The sequence below is a fragment of the Schistocerca serialis genome, chromosome 9 (assembly GCF_023864345.2).
Source record: "Schistocerca serialis cubense isolate TAMUIC-IGC-003099 chromosome 9, iqSchSeri2.2, whole genome shotgun sequence".
Taxonomy (NCBI): Eukaryota; Metazoa; Arthropoda; class Insecta; order Orthoptera; family Acrididae; genus Schistocerca; species Schistocerca serialis.
This window is the reverse complement of record NC_064646.1, coordinates 161,883,036-161,901,629: the sequence shown is the minus strand read 5'-3', so window position 1 is coordinate 161,901,629 and position 18,594 is coordinate 161,883,036. Positions and strand designations below refer to the sequence as shown.

The following is an 18,594-nucleotide window of genomic DNA, read 5'->3' as shown; positions in this document are numbered from 1 at the left end:
TCGTGAAGCCTTCTCGTCCCCCACCTTGGATCCGCTCCTGCCTCAAGATACTTAGAGGTTGTGACGAATTCCAAAAACTGATCGACTATCACGTAGTCTAACAACATCGGATCTTTTCATCTGTTTACACGCATTTTATTATCTTTATTTGTTTTTAAAGTCTACTGCGTAACTTTGTGTCACGTGCTGATCACCTTCAAGTCTCTCAGAACTTCGTAATAATTTCCTAGCGATGTGTCATCTCCGAGTGTCATCTGTAAACAGCCTCATAGGGCCAGGTAGGTTTTCTGCCAAGTCATGTCTATATGTACAGGATGTTAAAAAAAAGTACAGGTATTCCATATTTTGAGAGGTGATAGTACGGACCAAAATATGAGAAAGATATCCAGTAAACATGGGCTCTTAAATGTTTGCTTTAAGAGCTATCAGCACTTGTACATGCCCAATTAATATATGGCCAGGATGTCAACAGGTCATGATCTTATGATTAGCGTTGCTCACTCTGTACCACGGGGCCCCGGCTTAGAATCCCGACAGAATTGGTGATTTTCCTTCGTTCTCTGACTGGGTGTGTGTATTGTCCCCGTCCTCATTTCATCGTCATCGGTGAGCAAGTTATTGAAGAGGCGTCACATAAAAAGATTTGCACCAGGCGGCCGATCTCCCTGGGAAGGGACTCTCGCATATTTTACATTTCATTAGCGATGGACTAACAGAGCCTTACGTGCTACCAAACAGGTTAACTGGTGCAAGGTTTCTTCATTTCCAATCAAACGACTTCCCTCTCCTGCTAGAGAAGATACCATTCCAACACAGCTGGGTATGAGGCTCATGCACCACCCGTTTTCTCCCTGTCCTAGAACGCCTCACTCAGTTATTTCATGAGAAATGGATTGGTCGGAGAAGTGCAGTACGTTGTCCAGTTAGTTCTGTCGATCTTAATTCCTTGGATTTTCGGTTGTAGGGCCACTTGAAAACTTTGGTGTGCACAAGTCTCATTAATGATGTCCAAACACCACAAAAACGCATCAGCAATGCCTGCCAGCACATCCATGACCAACGTGGAATTTTTCAGAGAACGCGTGATTCACTAAGACGAAGCATGCCTTACTATGAACTGACTCTACATTGAGCATATCTTTTAGCGATGGCCCACAAGTGCAGGTCATATGCAATAGCGAGCAGATCACATTGAAGTGACAAAAGTCATGGGATACCTCCTAATATTGTGTCAAACCTCCTTTTGCCCAGCTTAATGCAGCAACTCGTCGTGGCATGGACTCATCAAGTCGTTGGAAGTCCCCTGCAGAAATATTTAGCTGTGTTACCTCTACAGCCTTCAATGGGACCAGAGGATCCAGTCCATTCCACGTAAACACAGCCCACACCATTATGGAGCCAGCACCAGCTGGCACAGTGCCTTGTAGACAGCTTGGATCCAGGGCTTCGTGGGATCTGCACCACATTCGAATCCTACCATCAGCTCTTACCAAGTGAAATCAGGACTCATCTGACCAGGTCATTGTTTTCGAGTCGTCTGGGGTCGAACCGAGATGGTCACGAGCCGTGGAGAGGCGCTACTGTTAGCAAAGACACTCTCGTCCGTCGTCTGCTACCGTAGCCCATTGACATCAAATTTTGCCGCACTGTCCTAAGGGATGCGTTCGTCGTACGTCACTTATTGTTTTCTGCGGTTGTTTCACGCAGTGTTGCTTGTGTGTTGGCACTGTCAGCTCTATGCAGACGCTGCTGCTCTCGGTCGTTAAATGAAGGACGGCGGCCACTGCGTTGTCCGTGCTGAGAGGTAATGCCTGAAATTAGGTATTCTCGACACACTCTTAACACTGTGGATCTCGGAATATTGCATTCCATAACGATTTCCGAAATGGAATGTCCCAGATCCATTTCGCGTTGAAAGGCTGTTAGTTCCCGTCGTGTGGCCATAATCACGTCGGAAACCTTTCTACATGGATCACCTGAGTACAAATGGTAGCTCCGCCAATGCTCTGCCCTTTTATACCTTGTGTACGCAATACTACTGCCATCTGTATATGAGCATATCGCTGTCCCATGACTTGTCACCTCTGTGTACCTTACAGTAACAGAATCGTGTTCTCATTTGTTTACTCATTTGTTTACTGCATTCTGTAAGTCGTTTGTAATAACAATATGTTTCGCAGTAGCGAAGATGAACAAGTGTTCATATCTCTCACGGTATGCATTTTAGAATCCATATTTACTGGACATTTTTTTCTCGTTTTGGTCCATACGCCGCCTCTTAAAATATGAACTGCTTCTTTAACACCCTTTACAACGTGAACAGCAGCGGCCCTAGCTCACCTCCTTGAGACACAGTGGTTGTTGCCTTCGATTTTGGCGAAGGAATGACGTATAGTGTTTTATTTGTTCTGTTTGCAATGAAGCCTTCAGTCCAATCGCGTATCTGTTCAAGTATTCCGTATGCGCCTATTTAGTGTATTAGGAGATGGAGCGGAACCATATCGACGGCCTTCCGAAAATCAAGAAACACGGTATCCTCTGGATCTCACGAACGAACAGAGCAGGCAGGGTTTCTCAAAGACGGTGCATATCGATTACTTCGTATGAGTTGTTCGGTTTCCAGAAAATGCATCGCACATGAGCGCAATGTACTGCGTGTTCCATAATTTCTACAACAGACTGACGTCGGTTAGATAGGCCTATCCTACAGCGCCTTTTTCCACCATGTGACGTATTTTTAAGCGGCCCACCGTATACCGTTTCTAGAAGAGTGGGCAGTTCCTCTACGTTATCTGATCAAAACTATTCGAACAACCCTTTGTAATGCGAAATTGACCACAAGATGTTATGAAAGGTACACCCACCATTACAATAGGAGGCGGAGAGTATTGTGTTGCCAATAGAGGAGCAGCAACAAAATAATGTGCCGCTCCAGTGAGCTGAGTAACTTCGAATGTGGAATGGGCATCGGTTGTCAGACGAGTGACAAACCCACCAGGGGCATTTCAACTCCCCTAAAGCTGCGGAAGTCGACTGTTGGTGATGTCATTCTGAAATGAATACGCAAAGGAGCAACCATGAGTAAATGAATACTAGGCTAACCTCGTGTACTAACAACCAGGGATCGTCGACCATTGTGAATGGTGGCTGTGAGAAATTGCATGAAGTCAGTGGAAGGAATCACTCATGAGTTCCTAAGTGCTACCAGTAGTCCATTTAGCAATGTGACTGAGAGTAGGGAGTTAAAAAGGATGGGGTGTAATGGTCGAGCAGCTCCTCATGACCACCGAACGGGGTAGCGCAGTTGTTAGCTCAGTGGACTCGCATTCGGGAGGACGACAGTTCAAACCCACGTCTGACCGTCCGTGATTACCCTAAATTGCTTAAGGTAAATGCCCGAAAGGCACGACTTCCTTCCTTCTCCACCCTTTCCGGAACCGAACTTGTTCTCCGTATCTAATGACCTCGTCGTAGATGGGACATTAAATACCTATCTCCTCTTCCTCTATCTCCTCATTAGCAACACATTTATGTAGTCAATGGTAAGCGGCGATTGAGATGGTGCAAAGAGCAACGCCAGTGGACAATGGAATACCGAAAACAAGTGATTTGGAGTGGTGAATCACGCTCTAACATGTGGCAATCCGATGGAATGGTTTCGGTTTGGCGACTGCTATTATGTGTAGTACGGAGGAGGTGGTGTTACTGTAAATGCTGAGGTGATGTGAACAGAAAGCATATAAAACATCCTGTAAGATTAAAACTGTGTATCAGACCGGGACTCGAACTCCGGACCTTTGTCTTTCTCGGGCAAGTGCTCTACCAACTAAGCTACCCAAGCACGACTCACGACCCATCCTCACAGCTTCAATTCTGCCAGTACCTCGTCTCCTGCCTTCCAAACTTCACAGAAGCTCTTCTGCGAACCTTGCAGAACTAGCACTCCTGGAAGAAAGGATATTGCGGAGACATGGCTTAGCCACAGCCTGGAGGTCTTCCAGGAGTGCTAGTTCTGCAAGATTCGCAGAAGAGCTTTGTGAAGTTTGGGAGGTAGGGGATGGGGTACTGGCAGAATTGAAGCTGTGAGGACGGGTCGTGAGTCGTGCTTGAGTAGCTCAGTTGGTAGAGCACTTGCCCGGGAAAGACCAAGGTCCCGAGTTCGAGTCTCGGTCTGGTACACAGTTTTAATCTTCCAGGAAGTTTCATATCAGCACACACTCTGCTGCAGAGTGAAAATATCATTCAGGAAACATACCCCAGGCTGTGGATAAGCCATGTCTCTGCAATATCCTTTCTTCCAGGAGTGTTAGTTCTGCAAGGTTCGCAGATGAGCTTCTGTGAAGTTTGGAAGGTAGGAAACGAGGCACTGGCAGAATTGAAGTTGTGAGGACGAGTCGTGAAACGTGCGTAAGTAACTCAGTTGGTAGAGCACTTGCCTGCGAAAGACAAAGGTCTCGAGTTCGAGTCTCAGTCCAGCACACAGTTTTAATCTGTCTGGAAGTTTCATATCAGCGCACAATCCCCTGCAGAGTGAAAATCTCATTCTGGAAAGATCCCCCAGGCTGTGGCTAAGCCATGTCTCCGCAATATCCTTTCTTCCAGGAGTGCTAATTCTGCAAGTGGTTCTGTGAAGTTTGGAAGGTAGGAGTCGAAGTACTGGCAGAATTGAAACTGTGAGGACGAGTCGTGAGTCGTACTTGGGTAGCTCAGTTGGTAGAGCACTTTCCCACAAAAGGCATAAGGCTGAGTTCGATTCTCGGTCCGCCACACAGTTTTATTTTGCCAGGAAGTTTCGTATCAGCGCACATTCCGCTTCAGAGTAAAAATCTCATTCTAGAAAGCATAAAAGATATAAATTTGTAAACTGTTTGGTGATCTTAATCACTTGCTTTTTAAGCATACACTGTCAACAGTCAGAAGTATTTTTCACGAGAAATATCTCTCGTCAATCGTTAATTTTCTTTGAAGTTCTTTAATTAACATAGTTTCATAATCTGAATCATCCTTGTACGAGGGTTTGAACTTTAATAGTGGCAACTACTTAGTTACAGCTCATACAAAATTTATACGTGTTTCAAAGTTTTACTGACCTTCAAAGTAGTCACCAGCATTTTGTATAACCCGTTGCCAGCGATGTGGAAGTCGTAGGATACTCTTAGCAGTGCCAGTTGCGTAGACAGTTCGAGTGGTGTGGTCTATTGCCCGACGAATTCGTATCAGTTCTGAAGCGAATGACATGAAGTGTTTCCTTCAGTTTAGAAAACGAGCTAAACTCACCAGGGCTTAAGTCAGGGGAGTGCAGTAAGTGGTATAGCACGTAGCAGCCCCATCAGTCAAACAAATCAGTAACAGCTTGCACTGTACGTGCTTGAGCTTTGTCCTGCAAAATGATGGTCAGATCCTGCCGAAAATGTCATCACTTCTGTCTCTGTGCTGTTCATTTTTGGAACACAACCTATGACCAGCATAGAGACAGAAGTGATGACACTTTCTGCAGAACCGGACCATCATTTTGCAGGCCAATGCTCAAGCACATACAGTGCAAGCTGTTACTGATTTGTTTGACTGATGGGGTCCAAAGTGCTATACCAACTCCTGCACTCCCCTGACTTAAGCCCTCGTGCGTTCAACTCGATTTCTACGAGGTGCGTTCAAGTTCTAAGGCCTCCGATTTTTTTTCTAATTAACTACTCATCCGAAATTGATGAAACTGGCGTTACTTCTCGACGTAATCGCCCTGCAGACGCACACATTTTTCACAACGCTGACGCCATGATTCCATGGCAGCGGCGAAGGCTTCTCTAGGAGTCTGTATTGACCACTGGAAAATCGCTGAGGCAATAGCAGCACGGCTGGTGAATGTGCGGCCACGGAGAGTGTCTTTCATTGTTGGAAAAAGCCAAAAGTCACTAGGAGCCAGGTCAGGTGAGTAGGGAGCATGAGGAATCACTTCAAAGTTGTTATCACGAAGAAACTGTTGCGTAACGTTAGCTCGATGTGCGGGTGCGTTGTCTTGGTGAAACAGCACACGCACAGCCCTTCCCAGACGTTTTTGTTGCAGTGCAGGAAGGAATTTGTTCTTCAAAACATTTTCGTAGGATGCACCTGTTACCGTAGTGCCCTTTGGAACGCAATGGGTAAGGATTACGCCCTCGCTGTCCCAGAACATGGACACCATCATTTTTTCAGCACTGGCGGTTACCCGAAATTTTTTTGGTGGCGGTGAATCTGTGTGCTTCCATTGAGCTGACTGGCGCTTTGTTTCTGGATTGAAAATTGGCATCCACGTCTCGTCCATTGTCACAACCAGCGAAAAGAAAGTCCCATTCATGCTGTCGTTGCGCGTCAACATTGCTTGGCAACATGCCACACGGGCAGCCATGTGGTCGTCCGTCAGCATTCGTGGCACCCACCTGGATGACACTTTTCGCATTTTCAGGTCGTCATGCAGGATTGTGTGCACAGAACCCACAGAAATGCCAACTCCGGAGGCGATCTGTTCAACAGTCATTCGGCGATCCCCCAAAACAATTCTCTCCACTTTTTCGATAATGTCGTCAGACCGGCTTGTGCGAGCCCGAGGTTGTTTCAGTTTGTTGTCACATGATGTTCTGCCTTCATTAAACTGTCGCACCCATGAACGCACTTTCGACACATCAATAACTCCATCACCACATGTCTCCTTCAACTGCCGATGAATTTCAATTGGTTTCACACCACGCAAATTCAGAAAACGAGTGATTGCACGCTGTTCAAGTAAGGAAAACGTCGCCATTTTAAGTATTTAAAACAGTTCTCATTCTCGCTGCTGGCTGTAAAATTCCATCTGCCGTGTGGTGCTGCCATCTCTGGGATGTATTGACAATGAACGCAGCCTCATTTTAAAACAATCTCTCTTTCCGGTCCAGAGAAAAAAAAATCGGAGGCCTTAGAACTTGAATGCACCTCGTAAACTGAAGGAAATACTTCATGGCATTCGCTTCAGAACTGCTACAAATTTGTCGGCCAATAGACTGCGCCACTCGAACTGTCAACGCAACTGGCACTGCTAAGAGTATCCTACGACTTCCACGATGCTGGCAACGGGTTATACACAATCCTGGTGGCTACTTAAGTCAGTAAAACTTTGAAACACATATCTATTTTGTACGAGCTGTAAATAAATAGTTGCCACTATTAAAGTTTCAATCCTTGTATATACTCTACATCGCACTGAATTTATCTTGAGGTTCACTTTTTGTTCAGTCATACAGTTTCTTTCATTTCCACGCCACTGACCGTTTCGGTATTCTGGTCCGGACACCAGCTTCACTACGAAAAAAAAAGAAAAGAAAAAGAACGCCTATTCATAAACAAGGATGAAAAACTGAACTAAAAGCTATATATTGTCCCTCAACAAAAATCAAATATTCGGATGGCAATAACAGTAACAAGACGCGATATAGCAGAGTGCAGTAATGATTTATCAATGGCAAAACGTTCGAATGTTTACGCTCAGAACTGAATACGTCGGAGCACGTCGTCTGTTTTCATCTGTTTGCTCCTAAAGACTGGCTTCACTCAAAAGAACATGCAATCAAGTCCAATCAATATATAAAGCTACAACCAAATGAATCGACTGTTTTCATTCGATTCATCCCTTAGACTGGTTTCAATCAAAACAATGAATGCATAATGCAACCAATACGTAAAACTAAAAAGTGAAATGAAAACGAGATAAATGTGGAAAACGTAAGTAAACTGTTTATAGTTTCAGAAGTAGTCGCCATAACTGTCAATACATTTATCCCACTATGAGACAAGACTGTCAATGCTCTGTACGTGGCCACTTTGCAAAAACTGAAGCGTGCCATCAAGTTCAAATGCCCAGGAATGTTGGTGGACAGCATCTTTCTGTTACTGGATAATGCCTGCCCACACACTGCAAAAGATGTTTCGATTAAGCTGCAGGAGTTTCGATGGAAAGGCATTGTACATCCTTCATACAGTTCCGATCTCTCCACGCAGTTTCCATAATTTTGGAGTCCCAAAGAAAGAGACATTCATGGCCGTCGATTCACTCCAGACGAAGAGGTGCAGTAGGCAATTGCAACATTTTTCATGAAGTCGCCAACTGTCCTGTCTTATAGAGTGATAAATGTATTAACAGTTACGGAGAGTAATTTTGAAACAATAAACTGTTTACTAACTCTTTTTCTATGTGTCTCGAAAAATGACTCTGAGCACTACGGGACTTAACATCAGTGGTCATCAGTCCCCTAGAACTTAGAACTACTTAAACCTAACTAACCTAAGGACATCACACACATCCATGTCCGAGGCAGGATTCGTACCTGCGACCGTAGCGGTCACGCGGTTCCACACTGAAGCGCCTAGAACCGCACGGCCACATGGGCCGGCTCTATGTGTCTCGTTTTCGCCCCTCATACAACTGAATGAGTCGATTGTTTACCGACAACCGACTAAATCGGCTGTTTTCGATCGATTTTTCCCATCTCTAACGTAAGTCTCAAGTCATGTTTCATGCGGCAGTGTATTTGTGTTTGAGTCATCTTAGTTGATTTAGTAACAGATGCCTTCCGCATCTCACACTAAGCAGAACTAGTCGCGTTTGTAATGGTTCGAATTTTGCGATCTGATAGACATTATCGCTGATGGTTTGCAGGTGTAGACATTGGAGACTGCAAAGGAGGTGATATTATGTTGGATATCGTTTTTGAGCATACTGTTGCGGCGTGCTATCCCGTGGGGCACCAGCATACACAGAAATCGGATGTATAAATGTTTTATACGTTTGTGTATGACTTTCCCAGTCGAGCGTCCGTGGAAACTGCCTGCACCTGTCTTAATAAGGTTTTGTCTCAATCGGACTTCTTTCAGGATGTGGATTAGGTGAGTGCTACCGTTCAAATAATTGTCTAAATACTAGGCGTGTTTTTTAAGTAAGTACCGTTTTGAAATTAAATAAAGACGTGCTAAGATATCTCAATAATTTTATTTTTACATGAAAGCCTGTACCTTAACCTACTTTTCTACATAATTTCCGTCGATATTGAGGCACTTGTCATAACGTTGTACCAGTTTTTGAATACCCTCCTCATAGAAGTCTGCCACCTGACTTGTTAACCACTGCATCACCACTGTTTTGACTTTGTCATTGTCTTGAAGACGCTGACTGTCCAGGTGTTTCATCAAGTGCAGGAACAGATGGTAGTCACTGGGCGCAACATTGGGGCTGTATGGAGGATGATCTAGAGTTCCCCATCGAAAAGATGTGATGAGATCTTTGGTCTGATTCGCCACATGTCTCGCAGCAAAACGATGTCCTTGCTCAACTTGCCACGTCTTTTTTCTAAATTGAACGGCGCAGATTGTGCAATGTCTTACAGTAAACTGCTGCATTGACTTTCTCATTACGAGGCAGACATTCCACAAGCAATACTGTTTTTCTGTCCCAAAAAACTGTGCACATGATTGAAACAGCGCCACCGCTACGGTCGCAGGTACGAATCCTACCTCAGGCATGGATGTGTGTGATGTCCTTAGGTTAGTTAGGTTTAAGTAGTTCTAAGTTCTAGGGGACTGATGACCTCTGCAGTTAAGTCCCATAGTGCTCAGATCTATTTGAACCATTTTTTTGTGCACATGATTTTCTGGGCAGAAATTGTTTGCTTGAACTTCACTTTTCTGGGTGAATCTGAATGCTGCCTTTCCATGGACTGTTGCTTTGATTCTCATGTGACGTAGGCCACCCATGTTTCATTGCCCATAACAGTTTGGCTTAAGAAACCATCACCAGCGTTGTGGTACCACTCAAGGAAAGTCAATGCACTGTCTAAACGTTTGGTTTTGTGAACATCTGTCAATATTTTTGGTACCCAATGTATGCACAATTTTCGGTAATACAAGTGCTCTGTCACAATGCCATACAAAACACTACGAGAAACATTAGGAAAATCATCCCGCAAGGAGGAAATCGTAAAGCGTCTGTTTTCTCTCACCTTGTTGTCCACTTCCTGCACCAAACTTTCATTAACGACCGAAGGACTCCCACTGCGTTGTTCATCATGCAGATTTGTGCGGCCATCTTTAAATGCTCTCACCTACTTTCTTACCATTCCATCACTCATAATGTTTTCTCCGCAAACTGTACAGATCTCACGATGAATATCGATCGCTTTTAGGCCTTTAGCACTAAGAAATCTGATAACAGCCCGTACTTCACAGTCGGCTGGACTCACGATTATCGGAGGCATCTTAAACACTCATTACACAACGTAAACAAGGAAGAATCAGACTGTAATGGCGTCAGTGCGTAGACAACGGAGGGTGCTAAGTTCACCGGACTTGGATACGATGTGACGTCATTATGACGTATACACGCTACATCGAAAACGATAGAAACCGCATATCGACTATTCGACTTTTGTGAAATTTCGAGAGGTTGTGACAGGGTAGTGCTGTGCTCTGCGCCATTCGTTTAAATGTGTTTTGCGTTCCTTGCGTTTAAATCGTGTATTGTACTATGTTTGTGTCATGTGCGTTGTTTTTCGTTTGCTCGTCTCTAATTATGTGTTCAGCATTCGAGAGACTAATGAGAAAAAGCTGAAAGAGTTCAGCATCGATGACGACGGGCAATTGCGTGGTTATTGTGAATCTCAAGCAGAAATTGATGTACTTCTGACCCAGCTGAAGTGCGTCGGTTATTCGTACTCGGTGAGGAGAAGCACTCAGCAGCCAAAATCTTTAGATGCGTCAAGACACTAACCTTTGTTTAAGATTTCATTGAGAAATCCATTTCCCCTCGTATTTCATCTCCGGTCGACGATTTTTATTCAACAATGCCTCGTATTTTTCTTTTTAAGTTCGAAATTCAATCATTCTACACACCAGTCATTACTGGACACTAAGGTACCTGTCTCTGCGGTCCGAGTGTAAAATTACTAGGAATTATGGTTGATAAAAGACTATCTTGGGATGGACATATAAATTACTTAGCTAACAAACTTGCACGAGTTCTCTTTCAGCTATATAAATTAAGAAAAAAAAGTCAGCAAGAGTATGCTGCTACAATATAATATGTACTGACAAGACCAATTGTATGAAACCATACTAAAATATTGATTATAAAGAAATATTATTTTCGGCGTAAGCGCTCAATACAGCAATCACACAATCTAATCTGGTCGCGACATAAGAAGACTTCACTTTTTTACGAAACGTGTTGTCCGTGGTGTTTTCAAGGCCACGGTCAGGAATATTTCTATTAATATCCAGCTCCTTTACTTTTATTTTGGCGAAATACATATACGCTGCCACACTGAGCTGTTATCAAAATCGCACGTGTCAAAACAAACCACTAGCTGACGACAGTTTAGAATCTCGAACGTTCGTTAAAAGTCGATAGATGTGTTAATCGACTAAAGCGTATATACGTCATAATGACGTCACATCATATCCAGGTTGGGTGAACTTAGCATCCTCCGTAGACAACAGATGTAAGCTACCGAGTGCCTATGCGCAGAACGCCGACCGCAGCGCTGCGGCCGCGGTGTAGCAAAATGGTACTAACTTAAAAAACACGCCTCGTACATCTCATGGCATATGGCTGAGTCTTGCAGAGTTAGAGGTGCATGCCAAAGTTGTGGGATCCTGCCCATTCCTCTCTTATAGGGCGCCTCAAGGATGCTGCGTTCTCGGAATGCTATACAACCATTCAAGCAAATCACATTAATAATTTTTATTACAAATAAGAAGACTGACAATACCTAACTTTGAATTTACAACGGAGTCGCAAGCGCTGGGCGACATGCAAACAAGTAATGTTCTTCGCTATAAACAATGTCCATTTAAGTGGAGTTAGAACACCCCATCCTGACAATGTTAAATTTAGTGACTTGGCTTCCCTGTATTTCAGGAACCAGTGTAGCCATTGACATGAAACTTTTACAGGACATTAAACTGTATTTTCTGAACCTGCTGAACTACGATAATTGCATTTCAGCCATTGCTTTCGGAAATACATTTTTTTAATTACATGGTTAAAATTTCGTGCACTTTTTGTATGTTATCCTAAATAATTTTATTTATACATAACATTATGTTCTTCTCTTAGTTCAGTAGACTCAGGAGTATATTATTACTCCTTGAAAATTTGAATACTCTACTCGAAGTGGTTTCTGAGATTTAGGGAAAAATGCAACAGAAAATGTTAACTTTCAGGAATGGCTTTCAGAAGACTGTAACTCACTTAATATATGCTTAATTTTTTATTTTTAGTCACTCAGAAGCACCCTGTACCATACTATGTATCATCCTCTTGATCTTTTTCCAAGTTTTTCTTCTTTCTGGACTCCATCATTGTGGCCAACTGTGCTGCATATTCTGCTTTATCAATGAGAACCTTGTCCATCCATTCAAGTTCTCTGATGCAGTTTGCTCCAGGATTAATTTCCATATGCTGTAGCACTTTCACCCTACCAATGCCATCATTAAAAGCAATAATAGCATCACTGACGCGCCACTTTAGTGTCTTCATTCCAACAAACACGTTTTTTTGGTAAGGAAGTCCACATAAGATTATTGAACGACTCATTGGTATTTTGAGTCTGACCATACAGACACTTCTTCAGTAATTCAGGATTTGCCAGGTCTCTATAAATAGGTTTTATGATATCCATGACTGCTGCTGGGATGGAATGTTTATGGCTGTATGAACTGTTTGAGTACTGGGCATTGCGGTAATTGCACCATGAATCAGGTCCAGGAGGGCAAAGTGGTGTACTGGCTTTTCATCAGTTGACAGGTTGTGGAAGAAGGTAGCCCACACTGACTGCTTCATTTTCAACAAATCCTCAGTATTACTTCTAATGGCCATCCCATAATACTGCTGTAGTTCAGCAATAATTTTGTGTGTCAGCCTGCCTATTATGATTTTACAATCAGGAAGTTTCTTGTCTCAAACTTTGTTTCAACTTCCTCAACTTGGTGCTCATCCTCTTATGGACATGACCAACACATTCCATTTTGTGATAATCTTCTCACCATAAGGCTGAGTGACTACTACACTGTTACATGCATTCGAGTGTCCATCACCTAAGAACTTAGTGTGACACATTCCTCTTTTGTTCTCAGATCGACTAAAAATTTCAATAGCTGCAGAGGCCTCCATACCACCACTTGTTCCTTCATAATTTCTGTCACAGATATGCCCTTCTTTATTCCCTGATTTATACTTATAATAATATTTGGTTAAAATCTGGAAATATATTATATCCACACAGGTCACCGTAGCAACAGAATTAGAACTGTAGCTGCACTTCTGCCACATGCCATCAAAAGCTACTGGTATGTCAGTAATACCTTAATTTATTTCAACAGCTTCGTTTGCAACACCCTTCATTGACTCACATGCAACAGATTCCACAGCAGCTCCAATAAATCCTGCATACTTGTCGCTTTTACAAGGTGGGTGCGGCATATTCATCATGGCACTAGTTGTTTCTGCTGCATTGTGTCCTTTGCCAATAGTTCTCAGTCCATAAAACCAACTAACATTTACTTCAAAATAATTATCTTTACACTTATCAGAATTCCAAAATGAATGAGTGCATTTACAACTGGCACAATTAATGATAAGTTTCCCATCTAGTCTATTTGATACCTCACTGTTTTCATCTAACTGGCCCTCCCATTAGGATGCGTAAATCTATCAGCATATAACCTTCATCACTTTCGTTTTGAGAAAACTGTGTATCACAACGTTTTATTTTAATCTTTGAAGCACTAATGGGCGTTTCTCTGCCTACTGACAGTTTGCCTCTATTTTATTTTCTGTAACTTCACGTGCCACATGTTCAACACAGAGTTTCCCTTTAATCGAAAATATGCTGCCATAAAATCCATGTTCCTTAAAAACACTTCATTTTGCCTTCTTAATTTACTTTTTGAGAAATTGACCAATCTATTCATCACATTTTCTCGAAAAAACGTTAGCACTTCGACATACAACGCATGTTTATACTTTGAAACGATATGGTGCTGTTTTTGACTTCATTTAACCTTTATAAAACACCAATACACAGCCTTCTATATAAAAAATTACCGATTTTATTAAATCTTGAAGTAATGTGTGTAAAAATTTGAACATTTTCAACTGGTGTTGATTTTACTTAAAAGAATAAAGTAACATACTTCCTATGTGAGTTTATAAGTGATACATATATCATTTTATTCCGGAAAATTGCAAATTTTATAATGAGATAAAAATCCAAAGATGTGAAAAAAATTTTCATTTCTAACTCCCTTTAAGCAATTGGTATGGATCACTAATAACTGCTATCATAGTGTCGGTCTACAACTGTGCGAATACTGTGCGGTCGAGGCTGGCAGGAGCGGTGTTTATGTTTTCTTCAACTGGAGGTTGCTCCAGTCGTGGTGTGGTTCTTGTCAGTGGGCTATTGGCTGACGTCGTCTCACAGCCTTCTTTGCTCTTTTGGGATCCTTGTCTTCGTTCTGGTACTTGTCAATACACTGGAACAAAAGTCTCGATCATGTATCCCTTTCATCTCATTGGCACTTCTCGGTGTTGTTTCTATCCCAGAAAAGTATTGTTTGGATTTCGACTAGTTTGGACCGAATTAACTATTTCGCCATCCAGTTATCCAGCTGTTGTAGATATTTATCTGTTTTCGTTGTAAGCTCTGCAGCCTTAATCCGGTACACCAATATGAAGTTAATCCGCTTACAGGCATACCTGCTCGGCGCTTGCAGTTGAATGGGATATATTTGCTGTGAATGGGGCCTTATGTTTTCTCAGCGACTTGCGCATGCAACCCGTCATATGTGCTATGATTATTCAGACCAGTTTGAGTGGATTGCCGATGTTTAGCAGCCTGTGGAAGTGGCCAAAGTGTGAAAGTTTACAGAAGACGCTCTCGAACTCGAGGTATAACGCTACTGTGCAGTGTGCTACGTTTATGTCATATGGACGTGTCATATGTACGACAGTAGGTGGGCTTAAACAGCGAATGAGTTGTGCTGTAGTTGCGTCTGGAGCCTTCTTAGATAGGGAGGAGAAGCAGCTTTCCTTCGCTATTGGCTGTAGGTTAATATTCTGTCCCATGGCTTCGCCATGACGTCAAGAAGGGAGATGGGTCGGTATGACTGGAGTTCGTAATTAATGATTTTTCCTGTTTCCCATGCACGTGGGAGCGCCTCGACTTTCAGGCAGTACTCAAAAAATTGTATCAGTATTGGTGGGTGACGTTAAATGAGGTTACCTGGCGTGCGTTTTATTGTGTTTTTACTAGTTGCTAGATACCACCAACCTGTTAATACCGCGTTCTTCATTTCTTTGTGTCTTATTGGCTTCTTAATGAGGATTCGTCCCCGGAATCTCTTACGCAGGTTGTCAGAGGAAACGTTACCTCTGTTCCTACCGGCTGACTGAAGTAGGCCGTCCGGAGTGGTCGAGTGGTTCTAGGCGCTTCAGTCTGGAACCGCGCGACCGCTGCTGTCGCAGGTTCGAATCCTGCCTCGGGCATGGATGTGTGTGATGTCCTTAGATTAGTTAGGTTTGATTAGTTCTAAGTTCTAGGGGACTGATGACCTCAGATGTTAGTCCCATAGTGCTCAGAGCCATTTGAACCATTTTGATTGAAGTAGTCGTTAAATTTGAATTCTTAGGAGTAAGCAAATACCTCTTGCAAGACGTCCTTGAATGCTTTTACGTGATGTCTGTTGTCGATGGCCGGCTCGTTCCTTGCTGTCAGAGTTTTGCTGTTAGCATCATGGCTTTAGAAGGAACGCCGGAACATTGCCCCATTTCTGTAATCTAGCTTTCGGCATGTTTCCCGCCACTGTCGTTGCCTATGTTCCGAGATATATATTTTATTTGGCAGTTGAGCCGGTTCGATTGGAGCTTTAGGGCATGGATGTTGGAGCTTCCCACTTGCCTAAAGAGGAGTTTCTTTTCGCTAACCAACGCATGGTTGCCGGCTGCCAGTAGTCTACCATCTTTTGCGAGATTGCTTCGTCTGTCGCTATCTGATACTTTTTTCTGGTCTGTTGATGATACAGACAAAGTCGTTAGTTATGGCTTTGGAGAGGGCAATGTCGTCATGTATTGTCTCTTTGTATTTGCCCCAGTTTCCTTTTCTGTATTGCCATTTGCCTCTCTGTCCCTACTATCTCGCATAGTTTTCAACATTTAAACATGGAGGCAGAGGTAGTGTCGAAGACAATGGTGATCACGTCAATTATGGGAGCTGTGTAGCGCTATATCGAATAGTTTGTAGCTCGCCAGTAAATGATCTGGTGCAGACTCATCTCGGCGACAGTGGTTTCTATTTCCTTGTAACGTATATTCTGGAAGAGAAAAAGTTTGAGTATAAAGGGAGCATTATATCTATTGCTTTCTTGTATGCAAGTACGATTTCACAAAGGTCCACAACGGCAATGTTCTTGAAGATTTTTTTTTAGTGTGCTGTGGTGATACTTAATTTCTCGTACGGTATTTATGGCAATGATGAAAGCAAATGTATTTCGACTTTTTCCAGAGAGGTTCGCGACGTCGTTGCTGCAGTCACCCGCTACGTCAAAGCAGCGCGAGACATCTACCGGCGAAGTCCACAGCTCTCCGACGCCGACTACAGCGCTGCCATGCGGGATGCACTCGCCATTAGTGCCGAAGTCTGGGTGCCGCCTTGTTAGTGCCGATGACCGGAAGGCGGAAAGCAATCAGCCAAAAGCGTTAATATTTAAAAGAAAAACGTTAAGAGTATTCAGTAAAAAAGTGTAATGAATTACACTTTTTCCCAGGTTTAAGTGAAGGTGTGACTCTAACTCAAATTCGAGAAACAAAGAGAGTATATTAGGTTAATCATTTAAAACTGCCACCTTTGAATATTTTTCGACCGGGAAGTGCAGTTAACAAAATGAAAACACACACATTTAGACACTTATACAGCTACACTATAAAGTTATTCCAACCCTGGTGGAAGAAGGTAGTTTATAACGGTTTTAAATAACCTATAAGACATATAAAGCACAAGTATTGAGGAAAATTAAAAATGTACTGGCAGTATCTTCATTAATCAACAGTTGACTATAATGCCGCAGAATCTCAAAATTCATTTTCTAGCTTAGTTAGTGATATGGAACACATTCTTTTATGTTCTAGTTCAACAGCAGGAACGAGACACTGGTGGCTTATCAGGGTATACTTACATTTCTTATTTACATGGGGAATATGCATGTGTAAGAAATGTTTTTCTAGTGCTGATTGTGTCAACGAATTGTATGTTAAAAGCTGTGTGAGACTATAAGCAGGAGAACTTGAAAATTTCTGTATATTGCCCACAATACAATTAGTGAAATAGAGTAATGTCATTCGGAGAGGTGAGAAATCACTTTCCGGACTTCAGAAGAATAGAAAAACAAATATAATTATTTTATTTCCCAACGCTGCTAAACATTATGAATCAGGATAATCTTCTGTCGCCTAACGAAGCTTTATGAGAAGTTAATAGCACCTTTGTCATTCTAGATACCTCTCACACCTTTATACCTGATATTAATGTAATGGTGCCTATAGTTGACATCAGAAGTTTGTTTGCTAAAAAAATCAGATTCCTTTGTTAGTAGATAACAGTGGGGTAATGCAATATATCATCAATTCATATGTAGTGCAAACTATTTCAGAGACCCTCAATGCACAAGAAATGGAACTCTTAACATTAATACTGGAATATCCTGGGTGGATTACAAACAATGAAATGGCTGGACACAGCCAACCATAATGAACATGTGAACTTGCATTCTTCTTCAGACCAGCCACAAATGCACAGTCATGCATTGTCCAAGCACTGTAACCCAGCTCTCGTTTATCAGGCAGAGGTTTTGTTTCTTTGTGTGTGTGTGGGGGGGGGGGGGGGGGGGGTGGATGGATGGGTGTACAACAGAGGGAGAGAGAGAGATATGAAGAACAATGAAAACTTATAATCTGAACAACTGCTTTCAAGCTCTTGTTTGTGTACCTATACACTGCTCATTGCTTCCACTATACTGCCATATATTACCACTTACATTGACCTATAGCACTGCACTAGGGTTCTCTTATAAATTGTTGACCCTATTTAAAGTTTATAACATTGTCATATGGGAAATAAAGAAAAACTGAAAGAATTCGTGTCACAGAACACATTTCTGTTTTATCTTATATACATTGACTGATAGAGAGAGAGGAAAAAACATTGGCTGAGAAGGGGAGGAATAGATGGGGTATTGATTTAATGAATATTTTATTTAATCTATCTTCTTCCCCCAGGCTGTTCCATCAAAGATTAGTACGCAAATATTTTCATGCTATTGTGTACAAATAAGAAACACACAATTTCATGCCAGCATCTCATTCAAAAAGAATACAATATCAAATTTTTTGCTTTATTTCAATATTATATAGTTTTTCAGTGAGTGTTAGTTATCATTGTGATAATTTGTGCTATAAAGGGTATTATGTCTTAATAGTTTATCTTTCAATTAATGCTGAGAGATTTTTCGAGAACCAAATATTTCATGAAAATGTTATCTCTC

The 18,594-nt window shown here is 42.3% G+C and overlaps 1 protein-coding gene across 1 annotated transcript in view; it reads left to right on the top strand.

The window, feature by feature from the left end:
* LOC126419447 (probable tubulin polyglutamylase TTLL2) overlaps window positions 1-17,888 on the top strand; it is a 410,877-nt gene extending 392,989 nt beyond the window's left edge. The window contains exon 12 of the mRNA XM_050086635.1: window positions 16,560-17,888. Coding sequence (XP_049942592.1) covers window positions 16,560-16,713 — 154 coding nt within the window. The 3' untranslated portion in view covers window positions 16,714-17,888. The remainder of the gene's footprint in view (window positions 1-16,559) is intronic.
* The last annotated feature ends 706 nt before the right edge of the window (window positions 17,889-18,594 follow it).